General features: G+C 40.2%; 1 protein-coding gene across 7 annotated transcripts in view; it reads left to right on the top strand.

Annotated features, from left to right (window-relative positions):
- The window catches only part of Fgd4 (FYVE, RhoGEF and PH domain containing 4), a 161261-nt gene that overhangs the window by 62712 nt on the left and 79804 nt on the right, over positions 1-18745 (top strand). For all 7 annotated transcript variants that reach the window (XM_027413414.2, XM_035444751.1, XM_035444753.1 and 4 more), the window contains exon 2: positions 15400-15519. Coding sequence is in view for 6 of the 7 variants with exons in the window: in XM_035444753.1 (XP_035300644.1) it covers positions 15400-15519 (120 nt within the window). In the remaining variant the exon portion in view is untranslated. The remainder of the gene's footprint in view (positions 1-15399; positions 15520-18745) is intronic.

Raw genomic sequence — 18745 nt, forward strand, 5'->3', positions numbered from 1 at the left:
GACTCTACTCTCTTCTAAGGTCAGTGGCTAGTTAGAAGGACTCACAAAGCTCAGGGAAGCTCTGTACTGTCCAAGTTACAGTTAAGGCTACAGATGAAATGTGTCAGGGCAACGGCTCAGGAGTCGGGCTGCTCCACCTCCTGACATGGAGGTTTGCATTCCTGCCTGAAAGCTCTGGGAAAGTGATATTGAGAGGTTCGGTCACATGGACATGACTGTTTATTAACTCAGTCTCCAGCTTTTCTTTGCTGTGAAAGTTGTCAGTTAATTAGTCTTGATCTTTCTGCCAAGGAACCCCACCTGAAGCTACCCAGAATCTCCCATTATTAGAACACAGGAGACTCCAGTCACCCAGGAAAACTCCCTGTTAGGAGCATCATGCTGCTATCACTTAGGAATTTCCAGTTGCTGTAGGAGATGCTCTTGCCAGGATCCAGAAACAAGGGTTAAATGCTATATGTGTCACAAATAGATCCAGAAACAAGGGTTAAATGCTATATGTGTCACAAATAGATCCTAAAATCAACTAATCTTACTTTTCGTGCCTCTGTGTGAAGAGGGACCCATGTTGGCAGATAAATACTGGCCCTGATTTCAATGTGCTGCTATGAGCCTAAATATTTTCCCATAAAATGTTAGCAACTCTTTGTGGTGCCCCTGTTGTCATTTGGGTGAAACCTTAGTGTAATTGATCAAAATCATAGGATTCGTTTCACAGTTTCCACAGTAACTACTAATTTTATCTAAGCCAAGAGCAGTGGTTCTCAGCTTAACTGTATTCTCATCTAGTAGAAGTGTAAAACATCTGACACTGGGGGCCACCCTACTCAAGAGTCTGATGAAACAACTTGAGGGACAGACAAAGGGTGGCGGTTTCCTTTTTTTAAGGTTCCACAAGTGATTGTAATGGTAGTCATTGCTGTGAACCACAAAAATTTAGTTTTCCCATGCAGTAGGTATCTCGGGAAGATACTTCTTGCTAAACATAGCCAGAAGGCAGTTGACACTAGAACATGCAACACACACGTGGTTTAGGACAATATGGGAATACATGTTGCACTGCTAGTCTACTGAAGATATCCTGGATTTGGTTATCAACTGATCAAACGACACCATGCTGCTAATGAGTCCATTAAACCAGGAGACTTTTACTTGCCCAAAGTTAGAGGGTTATTTAGAGAGAGATCCAGGGTTACAGAATTGCAACATGGGTTGATAGTTTGTTGTTTTTACTATTTAGGTCAGGAGCTGTATGTAAACTTTATGCAAAAGGTCAGATTATGAGTACTAAGAGTGTTACGTGCATGCATGAATACAACTGCCCTCCGTAATTGACAAAACAGATGACTAGCAAGAATTGGTCTGTGACTACCTATTGGAAAGTTATTACCTTGGCAGGATAATGACCTTGCAGATCTTCCCTGGTGCCTGTCTCTACTGAACTGTTTCTAGCACTAACCTAATGCAGACTCCTAACTCCTAACCTTTTCTCTAATGCTTGTCTCCCTTTGGTAGGAGAAAAAATTGGTACATATTCCATGTATGAAGGGAAAAAAACACACCTCGAACTTGGTGGCACTAGATTTGGGTAGAATTCTTAAAATGAATTTGAAATCTAAATTTACCCTGTGGACATTCAGCTTTAGAAGTTTTAAAAACAAATCTAAAATGCCATTTAAAATCTGAAATTATTTCTTAAATTTGGTTTTATAATACAATAGAATTTCTAATGATTTCTGGGATTGGTGCTTTTGTCTAAAACAATATTTTCCAGTTTACTTATACTAAAATCTCTGTGCTGCTTACGTGTGATGGTGGAATCTTTAGCAAAATTTAACTGATCAGGAGTTCTTACCCCCTCCCCAATATTGGAACTGTAGCTCCAAATCATGGGCCCATTCCTAATACCAATTATCTTGACCCGGAAACAAGGCTGTTCATGATGTATTAAGAGCAATAACCCAGAAGTGAAGTCAGCTTCTCAGAGACTGCAGCCTGTAGTGCAGACCTGTCTATCACAGGAATCTGCCTTAGTGTGTCCCTGGATTCTAGAGAGAATTCATGAGATTCTGTATTAGGGGCATTTGGTCAGCTTCACAATTGAGAACAATGCAAGGCACTGTTTCCCTGTCATGCCAACTCAGGGCCAAGGAAGCACGGTGCTTTCCTCCTCTTTGCCCCCACCTCATCTGATGAGTCCTTATTTTGTCCACGTCTCAGCCAGTCCTGTCTTACTCTCCCCAGCCACTGCACTAATTTCAAACTCTTAATGTCTTAGCCTAGCTAAGTAATATTGCTTCATAATCAGTCAGCAAGGGGTTGGAGGAATGCTTACATTCTTATAGAATTATCTGTCTTTCCTTGTTACTTGACTGTAAATTACTTGAGTGTATTTTTTTGTTCCCAGGAGTTAGGTGAAAACAGGGCACTTTTAGTTAGGGGGGTTTCATTTGGTATCTTAGGAAAATTGGGATAATGGGGGAACAGAATAAATTGAAATTTGATGGATTTTGTACTACAGATGGTCATTGGATATTCTCAGAGATAAAATCCATTAAGCACTGAGTTGTTTTTCCTAAAGTGGGCATAGCCACTTAATTGTGCTTTTTCAGTGAGTCATTTTAACAAAAACTAACAATCATGATGATAATAAATGAAGGAATTCAAATCAAAGGACTATTTTAAAAGATTATGGAATCTAGGCTATGCATTTACAGTAATGCAATATTATAAAAACACTGATTAGCAACGAAGGCTTCATTGGGATTCACATTGTAATAAATTTCACTTGTCAGTTGCTAGACTTCATTTCACCATTACACATTATATCATCTTTACTGAATAAGACTATGTGCCTATAGGACCAGGATCTATCCCTGGTGCATGAGCTAGCTTGTTAGAGCCCATTCCCTATGAGGGGATGCCATGTTCAGACTTAACACAGAGGGGAAGGGACTTGGTCCTGCCCCAACTTTATATGCCAGACTGTGTTGACTCCCCATGGGACCACTTACCTGTTGGGAGGAGTGGGTGGGGAAGGCTGGAGGGGATGTGAGGGGGGTGGGTGGAAGGGTGGGAGAACATTAGTTGGATTGTAAAATAAAATTTAAAAATAAATTAATTAATTAAAAAAGAGATATATGCTTTTCCAGGCCTGTCCGTTTAAAAACAATTAACTTTTGTATGAATTTGCAAGAGTTATGATTTTACCAGGAATTATCCAAAATGATGTCTTAGTAATTTCAGAGGACAGCAGAGCCCTGGGTGCTGAAATGGACTGTCATATGCTAAGGAGTGAGAGAGCATGAGCAGATGCTAGTGAGAAAGAGCATCTAGGCAGCAGAGAGGTTATCCATAACGGACATGGCAGGAATGGGAGGCAATAGGGGAATGGGCATCCCTGAGTACCTACACAAATGATAAAAGAAGCAAGCATGTACCATGAGCCAGATACTGTTGTCCTCAGTCCCCTCTGTTGACAATGTTGTAACAAATGCTATCAATTCCCATTTACATATAAAGACACTGAACTATAGAGAAATTAAGTCAGTCACCCATCAGATTGAACCAAGTGGTAAATGCCAAAGCCAGAATGTGAATGTAGGAAGCTTAGATTGTTTCAGGAGTACATACAGTCCCCGTTACACTTGGCATACAGACAGCCCAGTGCCATGCTCTAGGGCTCAAAGAACGCTGCCTGGGTATGCCTGCACATAATAACCATATTGCCCTTTTAATGCACAGTGCATCAGTGAAAACTGCTGTCAGTCACCAGGCTCATCTGTACAAAAATATGTTTTTGCTCTCACTGATAGTTAGTGCCATCAAAGCTCACACTTGTTAGGAATTTTAGACCCTGGTCAAAAGCATGACTGGGTCAAAACACATTGTTAATCTCATTGTATGAACGAGCAGCTTTGGGGCCCATTTCTCATCACCAGTGAAAGAGTAAGACTGAGTATCTTTGTCAATCAGTGGCAGCTATGCTTAGCTGTCAAAGCAAGGACCAAGAAATAGGTGTCACCCAAAGCAGGGTAACTTTGACCCAAGATGGTGGCAACTAGGACTGTCCTTTGCAAGGAAGCAAAAGGAACATATGTGACTCATTGTGTTTTTTTTTCTTTACTCCATTCTAGACTTGTCTGCATACAGAATAACTGTCATGCTTCAAACATGTGAACTTTAACCGTAATGAGCATTCTTAGATAGACAAAAGTGTAAGATCTGTTCCTGCCTGTTTGGGGATTGGAAAACCTCCTTGAATGTTCTTACTATAGTCATAGGTCCACTTCCACCTAAGAAATGTCTACCCGCAAGGTGCATCACCAAGTATGCCAGTCCCAGCCCCAGGGTAGGAGGTATCATGGACTGCGTACTTCTCTAAATGTTCTGCAAGGCATACCTGCTGGCTTGTTCTCTCAGATAGTAATGACATGGAGATTTTGACTATTTCAAACTGACTTTAAAAATGCTAATTTTAAGAGACCACAACCAATATTGACAGATTTTAACTGTTGTTCTTTTCATCCCTTTGGGGTTACAAAAAGGAAAGCAATAATTATGTAGTATGTTTTGGAAAGATAAAAAATATTTCTAATCTGAAAATGACTTTGAATTTCTCTAGGGTGATAGGATCTCTTTTAGGGTCAAAATCAACACACCCCATTGTGCTGGCTTGCCTGCTGTTTTTAAAAACTTTCAGTTGTTGTACATTTGTATAGCTTCAATTGTATGCACACACTTTTATTATGGCTTAAGACACAATGACAAAGGTTAATTTTATCGTGTTTCTTCTACCACCTGCAGGACTGATAAAGCATTGAGATGTTTGAGTATGTAGTTACTCCTCACTTTACAGTGTTTTTGAACTCTTTGAAGACATCAGATGACTAATTATTTTACTATTTATTTGTTTTGATGTTTTGTGGTCAAGCATAGCATTCTTTAATTTCTGGTTGTATTAGATGATTAATCAAATATTGGCAGACTATAGCATATTGTACTTAGTCAAATAAACAAAACCACAAAATATAATAAGCAGCTATAGGAGTATACCAAGCACCTAGTTATACAATCCCTGTTACACTTGACATACAGACAGCCAGATGCCATGCTCAAAGAGCGCTGCCTGGGTATGCCTGCACATAATATGCACAGTGCAGACATCTGCAGTTGTTATTAAGTTGAACATCTGGGTAGTTTCACAACTCCAGAAATTTCCAAATTTGTTTCTGGGAATGTGAAGAACATTCTCGAGTCTAAACTTTTTTCCTTTTATGCCCAGTTCTGAAAATTTGGAACTTGAATATAAGTAATGTTTAATGTTTCAGATTTTAGATAGAAATGGAAGTGTGTGGAAATATACTCTGAGTTATAATACAGTTACATATTTTGCTACTGTTTGGATTTTTTTTTAAGTGTCTCACATTAAATATAAACCAAGAATCTAGGCAAGAAAAGAAATACCTGCCCCTAGGTGTCTCTAGAATATATTTGTTTAACATGTTTATCACGCGTCTACTATGTGACGGGGTGACCCAGCAATCTCTCCAAACAAAATGATTGCGATCTACAGCTTGGATTCTGAGCAGAGAAAGCAGACTGTGTACCATCTACTACATGGTACAGGAGCTGCAGGAAAATGATCTGAAAAGAGTGGAGGAAGGCCAGCTGCAAAAAGCAGTGTGCCGGGGTCACCTGTACTGAGAAAGTGCAGTTTAAGCCAAGATTAGGAAAAGGTTAACAGGTAGCCAGTAATTATCTGGAGAAGCATCCCAGCACCGACCAGCTAGACTAAGGGTCATAAATGGTGTTTGGCCTGTGTGTGCAACAAAGGCGCCCTGGGAAGGGAGCGGTGGGAACAGCAATAGTGAATGATGATACTCCTGATGATGGAGCCAGGGCCGGTTGTACAGTGACTACAAATCACTGTATAGAACTTGAGCTTTCCTCCTGGTAAAGTGTGGAGCCACTGGGAAAGTTTGGCACAGGATCTCTGGTGACCTAGTTTCAAAGTACAAACTGTATTGTGAGTAGGAGAAAGAGCATGGAGACTCCAGACAGGCTTGCTTTCATCCATTCTAAGATGGTGGTTTTCAGTGGTAGAAGAGTGGCAGTAAAGGGAGTGATCGACATGAGAACTCTGGAAACATTGTTTGGTGGTTTGAGTGGGAATGTCCCTATGGTCCTTATCGTCTTGGGCATTTGAACACTTGGTCCCCAGTTGGTAGCAGGGTTTGGGGGATGTTTAGGCCATGGAACTTTGCTGAAGGAGGTATGTTTTTTGGGGGCCAGCCTTCAGGATAAAAGCCTCATGTTTTGTGCTTGTGTTTCAAGTTGTAAGATCTCAGCTTCTTGCTCCTGCTGCCTTGCCTGTCTGCCGCCATGCTTCTCTGCCATGACAAACTCTTATTCCTCTCTCTGGAAACATAAGCCCCAGTAACTCTCATGTACATACATACACATATATGTATACACACTCTCATTCATATATAATATATATATATATTATATATGTATAAATATGTGTATGTGTGTATATATGTATATATGTATATATACACATATTTATACACATATACACACATATATACATACGTACACACATATATATACACATACACGTATATACATATATATATACACACATCACACATACACATATTTATTCACACATACACATATTTATACACATATACACACATATATACATACATACAACATATATATACACATACACATATATACATATATATACACAAACATACACATACTATACACACACACCTTGGGTGTGGTGTTTTATCATAGCAACAGGTAATTAACCAATACACAGTGCCAACAGAATTTTCTGGTGGACAGGATATACTCAATGACATAAAAAAAAAGATTCCAGTTGCTTCCATGAGTTTTGACTTAGCGTGGAGTTGCATTATTTGAGGTAGAGAATGTGGTAAAGGCAGTCCTGGGGAATGCAGCTGTGAGACGAGGTGTTCAGACGGAGGAATATGATTGTGAGACAAGTCTTACACTAGTAGCAATCCAAGGGAACAGATGGAGTGTTCCTTCAGAGTCTGAGGGGAGGTCTGGAGCAGAGTTTGGGAGAGTAGCAGTCTCAATACTGGAGAGCCTGCGCTCATCAAGGAAGTCAGACTACGGCCTGGGAGAAACCACACACTCCAGAGGTGGTAGCATGCTGTTAGAGATGACTGGAACTTAGATGTGGCCTTTTCTTCATTGAATAATGTTGTATGCTGCTATTCCTGGGGACAGAAGAACGAAGTATGTTCGTCCCGGGTGGAGGAACGACCAAGTTTGGCTTGGTGAACCAGTGGGGTTTTCTGGATTCTCTTACAGGACTGTGGGAATGCTGTTCCTTACAAGAGTAGAACTCATTCAAAGACAGCTGCATCACCAAGGCCAACTCCTGCACAGTGACAGCTCATGAAAGCTGCTAACCTGGGGCTCACTGCAGGCGTTCTCACGGTTTAAAGAGTACCCTTTCCAAGAGGCTCAGGGGTTCACTCTGCTGGTCTCTGCTTCTCTGGGGAGGCACAAGCTCAACTTCACTCAAGAGTGTCTCTCTGCAGTCCCTGAGGCTTAGTGTGCTTGAGAAGGGAAGAGTCTGTCTTGTCTCCTCAGTTTTGGGTACTCCTGAGCTGTGCAGATTTTCCGAAACTGAGACATTTCAAACATTTAGAATATATTCAACACATGTATTTGTTGTATCTTGTTTTTGATGTGCCTTTTACAGCATAGTAGACTATCACACATGCAGTTATAAACCTTTAGAACATAGTTTGACATCCTCTGATATCCTAACACCAGATTTCTTCACTGTAGCAAGAAACTTGTAACCTGAGTTTTATAACCTTGATGACATTATTATTATCACTTTAAATGATCTTAATTTCTTACCCAACACCTTTTGGCTAAATATTTTTCTACAGACTGTTGGAGAAATGAGAAAAATCTTAAAGGATGATAGGAAAGGACTGTTAAGGGTTGGGTGTATAGCTCAGTGGGATAGCTTGTGAATTCAAGTTCACATCCCCAGTGTTGTTTTTAATTGTTGCCTTTTAAGCTAAGCTATCCTGTTTGGCAGCTGCCGCTCCCAAGGATACCACAGCAGCAGCTAGGCCACAAGAGCTAAAGCCTGGGGGAATCCTGTTCCTTCCAGCACCGACTCTTTTAAAGCTATTAAGGAAACTTACTTAAATCTCTGTCTTACTAAAAGAACTCAAGATTCCACGGTTGTGGTAGAATCCTGCTTCCCAGACAGGCCGAATAGCAAGCAGCTCACCTCTCATCTCCCAAGAAGTCCTCATGTTTTTTCTCGACCCCTCCTTATAAATCCTTCTTCACCTGGCTCCTCCTTACAGCTTCCTGTTAGCTACTTGCTGACCCAGCCTCCTGACCACAGATGAATTTTATTTAATCAAATATATTTGCATCATTAAACAAGTGTTCCAGAGCATAAGCAAAAGTAGCACACCTTAAAATAATATTCTATAACGTCCAGTACCTACATAAAACTCTAGGCATGGTGGTGCACACCAGCACTAGTGGGAGGAGACAGGCAAGTCTAGGCGGCTCCCTGGCTATCCAGTCTAGATGAAATAATAACTTCCAGGTTCAGTAAGAGACTCTTTCCCAAAGAATAAGCTGGATGGCCCTCTTTCTCATCATTGGTGGGAGGAGACAGGCAAATCCCAGAAGCCTCATTCTAGTCAGTCTAGATGCAATGAGTTCCAGATTCCGTGAGAGCTGCTGTTTCAAAGAGTAAGGTGAATGAACTGGCAAGATGACTCAGCAGGTAGAGGAGACTGCTGCACAAATCTGACAGCGTAGCTGCTTAAGTTGCATGTTCCTACACGTCTGAGCTCATTCACACCCACAGAGACGACATTAAATGCCTTATGCTGAAAACAACTGGCAAACACCTCCCTTCCCAAGTGGCCATGGTAAATGTCACATACCACATGTTAATCATGCTAAAACAGTAGTGATGTAGTGATGTGATGGTGAGAACATACCATGAAGAACTCTCCTAAGGGCATCCTTCAAAATGCTCAACAAAAGGCTTCTTCAAAAAAGCTGAAATCATGCAAAACCAGTGGGGTCTAAGTATCTATCAATCGAAGACTGGTATGTATCAAAGAGACAGTGATCAGCACTGAAGCTTGTAAGAGAAAAAAAAGATGCTTACAGAAAATTGGTTCATGCCTTTAATTCTGGCACTCAGGAGGCAGAGGCAGACAGATTTCTGTGAGTTCAAGGCCAGCCTGGCCTACATAGTGAATTCTAGAATAGACAGGGATACACAGAGAAACCTTGTCTCAGAAAACAAGAAAGGAAGGAAGGAAGGAAGGAAGGAAGGAAGGAAGGAAGGAAGGAAGGAAGGAAGGAAGGAAGGAAGCTCACAAAAAGTGTAGACAGCAAAAAATAATCAAATTCAGGGCTGAAATCAAACAAAAACAATACAAAGAATCAATAAAACATAGAGTTGGTTCTTTAAGAAAACCAGTAAGATTAACGTCTATATCCAAATTAACTAAAAGGCAGAGAAAGATGATCCAAATTAAGAAAATTAGAGACAAAAACGGGGCTGTAACAACAAACATGGAGAAAATCCAGAGAATCGGAAGGACACACTTTAAAAACCTGTACTGCACAAAATTGGAAAATCTAAAAGAAATGGGTATATATTCTTGATATATACATCCCACAAAGTTAAATCAAGATCAGATAAGCTAGTTAAATAGACTTAGAAACTCCTACTGAAATAGAAGCATTAATTAAATGTCTTCCAACCCAAAAAAGGGTGAGATAGTTTTAAAGCAGAATTTTACCGGACTTTCAGAGAAGGATTAACACCAATACTCCTCAAGTTATTCCGCAAAATGTAAAAAGAATTGTCCAATCCCTTTTATGATAGTTCAGCCACATAAAGATCTAACAAAGAAAGAAAATTACAGACCAAATTCCTTTATGAACATAGATGCAAAAATACTCAGTAAAATACTTGCAAATTGAATCCAAGAACACATAAAAAAAGATCATCCACCTTGATCAAGTGGGCTTTATCTGGGATGGTTCAATGCATGTAGTCCACCATAGAAACAGATTGAAAGACAAAACCACATGATCATCTCATTAAATGCAGAAAAACCATTGACAAAAATCAAATGTCCCTTAATGATAAAAGTCCTCAAGAGATTAAGGATGGTTTTTTGTTTTGTTTTTTGTGGTTTTTTGTTTGTTTGTTTTGTTTTTCAAGACAGGGTTTCTCTGTGGCTTTGGAGGCTGTCCTGGAACTAGCTCATGTAGACCAGGCTGGTCTCAAACTCACAGAGATCTGCCTGCCTCTTCGCCACCACCTGGCCAAGATTAATGATGTAAAGGACATACCTCAGCATAATAAAGGCAGTTTACAACAAGTCCATAGCCAACATAAACTTAAATAGAGAGAAATTCAAAGCAGTTCTACTAAAATCAGGCACTAGACAAGGTTGTCCACTCTCTCCATACATATTTAATATAGTACTTGAAATCTTTGCTAGAGCAATTAAGACAACTGAAGGAGATCAAGGGTGTTGTGTGATGTTTTACTATTTTGGCTTGTTGAGGGGGGATCACCACCCAGCTCCCAAATAAATCACACATGGAGGCTTATTCTTAGCTTAGAATGCCTGGCTGTAGCTTGTTTCTTGCCAGCTTTTTTTAAATTATCCCATCTATCTTTGGCCTCAGGGCTTTCATCTTTCTCTATTCCTGTATACCTTGTTTTTTTCCATCTTACTCCATGTCTGGTTGTGGAGCTGGGTGGCTCTGTGGCTGGTCCCTGAAGTCTCCTCCTTCCTCTCTTGTTTCCCAATCCTTTCTCCCAGATTCCTCCTCAAATTTATCCTCTCTGCCTGCCAGCCCTGCCTATTCATCTCCCCTGCCTCACTGTTGGCCGTTCAGCTCTTTTTTAGACCATCAGGTGCTTTAGACAGGCATAGTAACACAGCTTCACAGAGTTAAATAAATGCAATGGAAACAAAAGTAACACACCTTAAAATAATTTTCCCCAACAAAGGGGATAAAAATTGGAAAGAAAGATTCAAAATATCTTTAATTGCACATGACATGGTAGTATACATAAGTGTCCCAAAAATTCCACTGGAATACTATTCCACTACTCCTACAGCTGATAAACTCGTTCATCAAAGTAGCTAGACACAGAATTACCACACAAAGTAGCCTTTTATGTACAAATAATAAACAGACTAAGAAAGAAATCAGGAAATAATATCTTTCATAATACCCTCAAATAATATGAAATATTTTGGGGGTAGCTCTAACCAAGCAAGTGAAAGACTTGTATAATGAGAACTTTAAGACATTGAGGAAAGAAATTTAAGAATATACCAGAAGATGGAAAGACCTCCCATGCTCATGGTGGGGTAGGATTGATATAGTAAAAATGCTTACCAAAAACAATTTACAGATTCAATGCAATTCTCATCAAAATTCCAACACAATTCTTCACAGATTTTTGAAAGAACAATTTAGTTTCATATGGAAGTGTAAAAAAACCAGGATAGCAAATACAATCCTAAATAATAAAAGAACTCCTGGAGGTCTCCCCATCCCCCATCCCAGCTTGTACTACAGAGCTATAAGAATAAAAACAGCATGGTATTGGCATAAAAAATAGACAATTGGTCAATGGAATCAAATTGAAGACCCAGACATAAATTCACACATTTGTGGACACCCGGTTTTTGATAAGCAAAAAATACACACTGGAAAAAAAGACAGCATCTTCAAAACATGGTGCTGGTCAAACAGATGGCTGCATGTGGAAGAATGCAAGTGAGTCTGTACTTTATCACCCTGCACGGAACTCAATTTCAGATGTATCGAAGACATCAACATAAGGCCTGATACACTGAATCTGATAGAAGAGAAAGTGTGGAACAGTCTTGAACTCATTGGCACAGGATAGGACTTTCTGAACAGAGCACCAGTAACACAGGCACTAAGACCTACAATTAATAAACGGGACCTCATGACGCTGGCAAGCTTCTGTGTGGTAAAGGACACAATCATCGGGACAAAGCAGCAACCATACAGAATGGGAAAAGATTTTGTCTACACATCCAATAGAGGGCTAGTGTCTAAAATATATAAAAAAACTTAAAACTGGACACCAAGAAAAGAAAAATCCAGTTAATAGGTTGCAGGGCTAAAAAGTTCTCAAAAAGTGAAACATAGCTGGCTGAGAAACAGTTAAAGAAATGTTCAACATCTTTTGTCATCAGGAAAATATAAATCAAAACTGCTTTGAGATTTTATCCTACAACAGTGAGACTGACCAAGGTCAATTTAAAAACTGACAGCCCATGTTGGCAAGGATGTGGGGTTAGGGGAACACTCATCCGTTGCTGGTGGGAGTGTAGACTTGCATAGCCATACGGAAATCTGTGTGGTCGTTCCTCAGAAGCTTGGAATAAATCTACTGCAAGATCCAGCTGTACTGCTCTTGGGCAGATACCCCTAGTACTCTACATCCTACTTCTACATCTACATCTACAGAGACACTTGCTCAACCATGTTCATTTCTGCTCTAGTCATAATTGTCAGTATTTGGTAACAGTCTAGATTTCCACCAGTGGGGAAATGGTTATGTATAGAGTAATTGACTATGGGGGAGGGTTGAATCTCTCTAGGTATGGAAAATAGAATAGATAGTTATGGATGGATGGGGATGGCGTGAGATGAGTGGGAATGGAAAAAAGAACCCAATAGAGAGAGTAAGGGAAGACAGGACCAAAGGACAGCTAAGACTAAAGGCCATCTGTGGGGTCCTATGCAAACCTAATACAGTAGTAGCTTCCTAAAATATATACATATATGAAGATGATCTAAAAGGAATCCCCAAATAATGGGGAAATGAAACAACTGGATATCATCACCAAATGAAGCTTCCAGTTCTAGGAATGAGATACATCTAATCTAGTTGTTGACCAAAGAGGCCCCCAAGGAACCCCCAAACAACCCAGACTATTACCAAGGCTAAGTACTTTCTCAAAATGAGAGAGTGTTTAAGTGAGATACACACCTCTTTGCTAATTCCCAGCCTGCTGCTGTATCTGTCAGAGCCAATTCTTTAATTATAGGTCATTTTGGAATATAAGATCCCTTTAGTTAATGTGGAATATTCTGGATATGGAAATATCCCTTAGTTTTTGTTCCCTGCTATTCCATAAGCACACAAATAAAAACTGTCTCCCAGTGTAAGATACAGCTTGTTTCTAAATAGAGTTTCTTTTTAATATGTGACTGTAGTGATCTGTTTCTTAAAGACTTTCGTTTTTGTTTTTCCAACTGATAAAATGAAAGTGTGTGTGTGTGTGTGTGTGTGTGTGTGTGTGTGTGTGTGTGTGTGTGTGTGTGTGTGTGATGGGAAGGGAGGGAGTAAGAGAGAAAGAGGGAAAAAGGAAAGAGATTTATTATAGTGACTTACAGGGTGGTCAGTCCGCCTAGTCCAACAGTGCCTGTCTGACAGAAAGACTAAGAATCTGGTAATTCAGTCCTTGAGGCTGATTGCCTCAGCTGATCTTTAGTCAGTGTCAGAATTCTGAAGGAGATTCTAATACCAACAAAGGAATGTCCCACAGCAGGATAGATGAACTTGCCAGCAAGAGTGAGGACAAGCAGGCAAAAGCAAACGTTTCCTTCATCCCTGTCCTGTATGTGAGTTACCACCAGAAGATTTGGGCCAGAATGAGAGTGGGTCTTCCCACGTAGAATGATCCAGTTAAAAGCACACGGGCCTGCTGGCTGCTTAGATTTTAGTTGATTCTAGATAGAGTGAAGTTGACCACCGGGATTAGCCATCATAGCCTGATTTTTAGCTTTTATAATTCAAGGCTAAAGCCTCAGTATTCCTGTGCTGTCTTTTCACTGGTTCTGCCCCAAAGCTATCCTTCACTGGGACCACAGCAGTCATCTTTAGATTGCACTGCTGTTCTTCAGTTGCCTCAGATACCCCAAAGCTTGGCTTCTGTTTATTCAAGGGGCCGACTTGGCTGCTTCCTCCGTTTTTTCTAAAAATATGTGTGCACTTACCCATCCAATGATTTGAACTTTTAGCTGAGCATGGTGGCTCATGCATGCGTTCCAGCATTTTGGAAACAGAAGTGTATGTAGGGTATCTCTGTGAGTTCAAGACCAGCCTTGTCAACATAGAAAGCAGGACTGAATAGTGACACCTTGTCTCAAAATAAGCAAACAAACTAAAAAATAAACAAACAAGGATTTTAATAGCATTCTATCAAAATTCTCATTGATACTCATTTTTTGCTAAATGATGCTTAATCCATATCAGTGTTCCACCATTTTATCAGAAAGGTGTCTGCTTTCATGGCTGCCTAACAGCACTGATAATAATACTAATCAGATAATACCTGAAACTTCATGCTTTCTAAAACCTGGTTTAATGACAAAATTTCAAAGGGTGCATGGAAAACAAAGCAGTCCTGGTTTAATCTATGTTGTTCATCACTTGGGCTGAATGGGAATTTGAGGACTCGGTAGATGTTGGTTGGGCTTTTTAGATTAGCATTTGTTCTGAATGATTCTCAGGCTTTAAAGACCTTGAATAGTTTCCACTTTAGATATTTGAATCATGCAAAAATGAAACTTCCTTTCCTAACAATGTCTCCTTAAATACCCACTTGTTCTTTTAGCTATAATGAATTTCTGATAGTAGTTTTGTGTTCTCTTAATTGGAGTTTCCTTTATTAGTAGTATTGTCATGTCACACACTCCCAATTGAATCTATCTATAAAGAAAAATATTGGCATATGCCTTTCTAAAAGTCTGAAATTCAGCATATAACTTGTATCAAAAACTTGAATAGAGGAATGTGTGTCTCCCTTTCTGTGTGTCAGGTTGCATTTCAGGGTTATTTGAATTTTAAATACATGTGACAGTATACATATAATCTCACCATTGCTGCAAACATAGGCCACTCCTAGCAAATGTTAGGTCTGTTATGTGGAAACTAATTTATTGGGGAAGGGAGCACACTGGTTCTTTTCACTTCTTGACATTCTTCTGTAGTCTCTATGTCAGCGGTCACAGTTGTATTTTCCTATGTTTCTTTTGAGTAATTTGGTCACTGACTGGTCACTAAAGTATCACCTTGCAGCTACATTCTGTCCTTTCTGCAGACAGAGAGGGGTCTTCATATAGAAGTTTCCCTTCTGTTCTAAAGCACACAGAATGAGGTCTTCCCCAGGAAAAGATGTCAAGAACAGCACATACATGACAGGTGTTCTAAGGTCTTACAATACTGTTTTTATGTGATCAGAAAAATACTTACTTCTCTTTCCCTTTGAACTCTAGGCATCAATACCTGTCCAAAGGCCAGTCCACCTCATACAACAAGCAACACAACCACAGAGGCTCAGGGAATAAATGGGAGGACACCAGCAAAACGCTCAGCTGCAAGTCCAAAGCCACAAGGTTTGTATTCTGGGGCTGTGTGACTGGTCAGGTTTATGAGCTTCACAGAAAGTGAATGCAGATAAGTTGAAGTGTATGTACACCTGCTCAGGTGGAGACCAGTGTTAGCTCTGCTCCTCAGACAAGGTGTACATTCTTTATTATAATGCTCTGCACATTGCTGAGTTGCTTTAAAATTTCATTGCTAAGGCTTTCTGAAAGAAATCTTTAAAATGAGTTTAACATATAACCCACTAGACTCTGGAATTCTGGCCACTGCTGTGTTCATAGTGGGATGAAGTTTGTTTGTCAAGCAAAGTCAAATAACTGGTGACTTACATAACAAACCTAATTGTGAGCTTGTCACCCTTAGTTCTGGCCTTATCTCCCTCTAAAACAGTGAAGTGAATATAGACAGAAAGTTTTTAACCACGATTTAAGCTATTTTATGTGCAAAACACAAGACAGTACCTTGCTTAGTAGACCTGAGTTGAAAGATAAAAGATGAGAGTAAACTGAAATTAATGTAATCCTGGTTTACATAATGGCCCAGATCTTTAAAAAGTTTGACATTTTAAAAGCCTTTGCAGCTGGGCGTTGGTGATGCACGCTTTTAATCCCAGCACTCGGGAGGCAGAGGCAGGCAGATCTCTGTGAGTTCGAAGCCAGCCTGGTCTCCAGAGTGAGTGCCAGGATAGGCTCCAAAGCTACACAGAGAAACCCTGTCTCAAAAAACAAACAAACAAAAAAAAAAGCCTTTGCAGCTTTGATTGTTTCTGGAAGAAGCATTGCTTCACTACAGTGTTTTCCAGTCAGTACACTGAGAAAACCAAGCCAGAGGTCTAGTGACCACATACCAAAACAATCCTGTTACCAAGGGAAATGACAATGGCCTGATTTTGGGCGGGGGGAGGGTTGTAATTTAATGTTTAAATCAATGTATTGTTACCTCAGTTGTTACTTACTTCCTATCTTAAATGCAGGCTAGCTATGTACAGTTTTCTTTAACTACAGGTATAATGTGTAAATAAATCACAAAGTAGATGCTTTCTCAGGACACTCTTTCTTCTTCATTGGCCCATCCCTGGTGCTGATGGCTAAAATTCTAGCCTATCTTTTACACTGAATGACTCTTTATACTCTCCTGTGTCTTTGCCTATCTGGGCTTCCATAAAAAAAAAAAATATCACCAACTGGGTAGCTACTTATTAACAGTTCAGTTCTTTGCAGTTCTGGTGGCTGGGAGCCTGAGAGCCAGGTTTCTGAGTCGTGTAAAATAGTAGCCAGAGCTTGTGGTCTCTCTGGGGTGTCTTTTTTTTATTTAAAACAATTTATTTCTCATTTTACATACCAACTCTAGTTCTCCCTCCCTCCCCTTCTCCCACTCTTCCCATCCGCCCCCATCTACTCCTCAGAGGAGTTAAGGCCTTAACTGGGGAGTCAATGAAGTTTGTCATACCAAGTTGAGGCAGGACCAAGCTCCTCCTCCCTGTATCAAGGCTGAGCAAGGTATCCTACCATAATCAGTAGGCCTCCAAAAAGCCAATTCATGCCTCTGAGATAGATCTTGGTGACACTGCCTGTACCCACACACACACACACACACACATGTGCAACAGATCACGTCACATAAATGTCACAAGGGCCTAGTTTGGTCTCATGCAGGTTCCCCAGCTCTCAGTCCATAGACCATGAGCTTCCTCTATCTCAGGTCAGTTGTCTCTGTGGTTTTCCTCGTCATGCTCTTGACCCCTCCCTGTTCATATGATGCCTCCTCCCTCTCTTCAACCAAACTCCAGGAGCTCAACCCAGCACTTGGCTGTGGGACACTACATCTGCTTCTATCAGTTACTGGATGATAACAATTAGGGTAGTCACTAATCCCATAAAAAGGGGAAGGCCCTTTCAGACACGCTCTCCACTATTGCTAGTAGTCTTAGCTGGGGTCATCCTTGCCGATTCCTGAGAATTTCTGTAGCACCAGGTTCCTCCCTAACCCTCTAATGTCTCCATCTATCAAGGTATCTCTTCATTGCTGCCCCCCTCCAACCCACTCACAACTCAGTCTTCTTGATCTCTCATGTTCCCATCACCCATCCCCTCCTTTCTACCCCCTCCCAGTTTACCCAGGATATCTTAACTATTTTCCCTTCCTGAGGGCTTCCATGTATGTCCTTCTTATGGTCCCCCCTTTTACCTACCTTCTCTGGGGTTGTGGATTATAGCCTGGTTATCCTTTTCATTATAGCTAATATCCACTAATGAGTGAATGCATACTGTGTCTTTCTGTAGGCTGCTGTTTTGTCTTGTTCTCTGTGTCCTTTGCCTTACAGAAGCTTCTCAGTTTTAGGAGGTCCCATTTATTAATTGGTCTCCTATGCCAATGTGTTCAAGGCTCCTTCCCACTTTCTCTTCTGTCAGGTTCAGTGTACCTGGATTTATGTTAAGGTCTTTGATCCACTTGGATTGAGTTTTGTGCATGGTGATAGATATGGATGTATTGCATTTTATAATAAATGTTTAACCTCCAGCAACATTTATTGAGTATGCTTTCTTTTTCCGTTGTATAATTTTGGCCTCTTTGTCAAAAATCATATGTTCATAGGTGTGTGGATTGATATCGTGTCTTTAATTCAATTCCATTGATCCATGTATCTATTTTTATAACAATACTAAGCTGTTTTTATTCCTGTAGCTCTATAGTAGAGCTTGAAGTCAGGGATGGTGATGACTCCAGAGGTTCCCTTATTGTATAGAATTGTTTTGACTATCATGGATTGTTTGTTTTTCCATATGAAATTTAGCATTGTTCTTTCAAGGTCTGTGAAGAATTGTGTTTGGGTTTTGATAGGGATTGCACTGAATCTGTAGATTGCTTTTGGTAGGATTGCCATTTTTATTATATCGATACCACCTATCCCAGAGCATGGGAGATCTTTCCATTTTCTGATATCTTCTCCACTTTCTTTTTTCAAAGACTTAAAGTTCTTGTCATACAGGTCTTTCCCTTGTTTGGTTAGAATTGCCACAAGATTTTATGTTATTTGTGGATATTGTAAAGGGTGATGTTTCTCCGATTTCGTTCTCAGTCCATTTATCATTTGTATATAGGAGGGCTACTGATTTTTTTTAGTTAATCTTGTAGCCTGCCACATTACTGAAGGTGTTATCAGTTGTAGGAGTTTCCTGGTAGAATTTTTCAGGGTCACTTATGTATATTGTCATATCATCTGCAAACAGTGAAAGT

Source organism: Cricetulus griseus, chromosome 4 (assembly GCF_003668045.3).
Source record: "Cricetulus griseus strain 17A/GY chromosome 4, alternate assembly CriGri-PICRH-1.0, whole genome shotgun sequence".
In the NCBI taxonomy this organism is placed as follows: domain Eukaryota; kingdom Metazoa; phylum Chordata; class Mammalia; order Rodentia; family Cricetidae; genus Cricetulus; species Cricetulus griseus.